This window comes from Halyomorpha halys, unplaced genomic scaffold, assembly GCF_000696795.3.
Source record: "Halyomorpha halys isolate HHAL.00 unplaced genomic scaffold, Hhal_1.1 Scaffold1050.1, whole genome shotgun sequence".
Lineage (NCBI taxonomy): Eukaryota > Metazoa > Arthropoda > Insecta > Hemiptera > Pentatomidae > Halyomorpha > Halyomorpha halys.
This window is the reverse complement of record NW_027104662.1, coordinates 42,284-44,295: the sequence shown is the minus strand read 5'-3', so window position 1 is coordinate 44,295 and position 2,012 is coordinate 42,284. Positions and strand designations below refer to the sequence as shown.

The 2,012-nt window shown below is 29.6% G+C and overlaps 1 protein-coding gene across 3 annotated transcripts in view; it reads left to right on the top strand.

Annotated features, from left to right (window-relative positions):
• Positions 1 to 2,012, top strand: part of hiw (highwire) — a 337,598-nt gene that overhangs the window by 327,791 nt on the left and 7,795 nt on the right. For all 3 annotated transcript variants that reach the window (XM_014432362.3, XM_014432363.3, XM_014432360.3), the window contains one exon: positions 1,460 to 1,645. In XM_014432362.3, coding sequence (XP_014287848.1) covers positions 1,460 to 1,645 — 186 coding nt within the window. The remainder of the gene's footprint in view (positions 1 to 1,459; positions 1,646 to 2,012) is intronic.

Sequence of the window (2,012 nt, the reverse complement as noted above, 5' to 3'; positions counted from 1 at the left end):
AGTTTTTCGAGGATTTTTCCCATGATCGGTAATGGAGAGATGGCACAGTAAGAGGATGAGTGTTCTGGCGGCTTTTTATTTAACTGTAATTGTTAAACAATATTTTTTTTTAATTGTGAAATTACAGTAAATGTTGATATGATTGGCATGTGATAACTAAAATAAGAAATGTAAACATTTGATTGAATGTTTTCCATATATATCTTGAAAATACTGTCAATTGTTGTACCACCTCTTGTAGTACCTTTGAATGATGAGTTTATCATTCTTATTATTACTATTAATCTTGTAGAAAATCTATTAATGGTTTAAATTCTTCATCTGCAAAATTTATGTTGAAACTTCAACCTAACTATAATGGAAATTTGATATAAATTTTCATTAAAGATATTTTAATTCAGATGTTCAAAAACTCATTATCAGTCCATTTTTGGCTCTGTCTTTTTCACTTTTTGCCTCTCTAACTTGTTGCAGCATCGAGATGCAATTTTAAATTATATTTCATTATGAATAGGATTAAATACTGAACATTTCCCTCATTTACAATATGCAACTACGATTTTTAATTTTCAAGATTTCATTTTAAACGTTCAAAGATTTGTTGTAATTTCATTTCTGATGCTATCTTTTCCACTTTTGGACTCTCCATCTTGGTTTAGCATAAAGATACATTTTTGCATTATAGCCTATTACAATGAATGAAATGTTGAACATTTCCCTCATTTATAGTATGCAGCTACGTTTTTAGTTTTCAAGATACTTATTTTAATCTAAATGCAAAATACATCGAGCATTGCCCCACTACTTCAGTTTCATCTAAAACATTCCATCATGCCTCGAAATCAATTTTCCCCTGTATTTTTTTTACTTTATGAGTTTTAGGACGTTGGTGAAGAAATTTTACTTCAAAAAACTGAAAAAGTCATTGGACCAAAGTTGTATCTATTTTTTTACTTCAAAAGGCCAGGATGTTTGATAAGACATAATATCAATAGTTCGATAAGACTGTCAAATGGCTTCCAAAATTTATTGAAAAATGCACAAATTTTGTTCCAGACATAATAATCTAGGGGGGAAGGGTGAAAATGTGACTTGCTGCTTATAAGTAAATGAAAGAGTCGCACCAGGGGTTTTGAAATACAAGTTACTTGATAGTAACAAGAAATTTGATGCTTTACAACGTTTATTCAAAATATATTAAATTTAGAACAGCCATTTTCATAGTATAGATATTGTATAATCAGTTTTAAATTTCTTGGTAAAATTGTAGCAAATTTCATCTACTTTAAAAAAGTATGAGACAAACTTTTTTCAGGAGCATAGTTTTGTAGGACTTCACCTTTCACTTGTACAAGTGGATAATTTGGCTGGTTGTTGGGACCCACATTTTGGAAATAGTTACTCTATGCTACATTTTTGCGAGTGAGTTTATTTTAATTGGAACTTATAAATCTTTTAGGAGCACTCAAGAAATGCCTGCAGCAAAGTACATCCCTGTGGTCATATGTGTGGAGGAATCCAGGGTGAAACCGAATGCTTACCTTGTCTTCACGGCTGTTCAGGAGATACTAAGCTTAAACAAGATGCTGATGACATGTGTATGATTTGTTTTACTGAAGCCCTATCTTCAGCTCCTGCAATACAAGTGAGTCAATCGAAATAAATTTAGAAAATTTTATTCAATGAAATCCAGTAATTTTTTTTTTTTTGTATTGTTCCATTTCTTTTCAATTAAATACATATTGATTATTTTCTTGATACAGAGGGGAAAACAATATTTTCATATATCAAATCTCAGCAAGATTCAATTTTTTTAGGATTTCATATTATTAATTGATGTAATTTATTGGGTCATATTAAGTTGTTTGTTTATTCAGAAATTAAGGCGTAAAACCCACCCAAAACCAAAACCCCACTCATGTACAAACCCAGTGTACAATTATATAAATGAGAAAAAAAAAATACATATATATGTATAAAATAGATAGATAAAAATACATAACATATAAAGT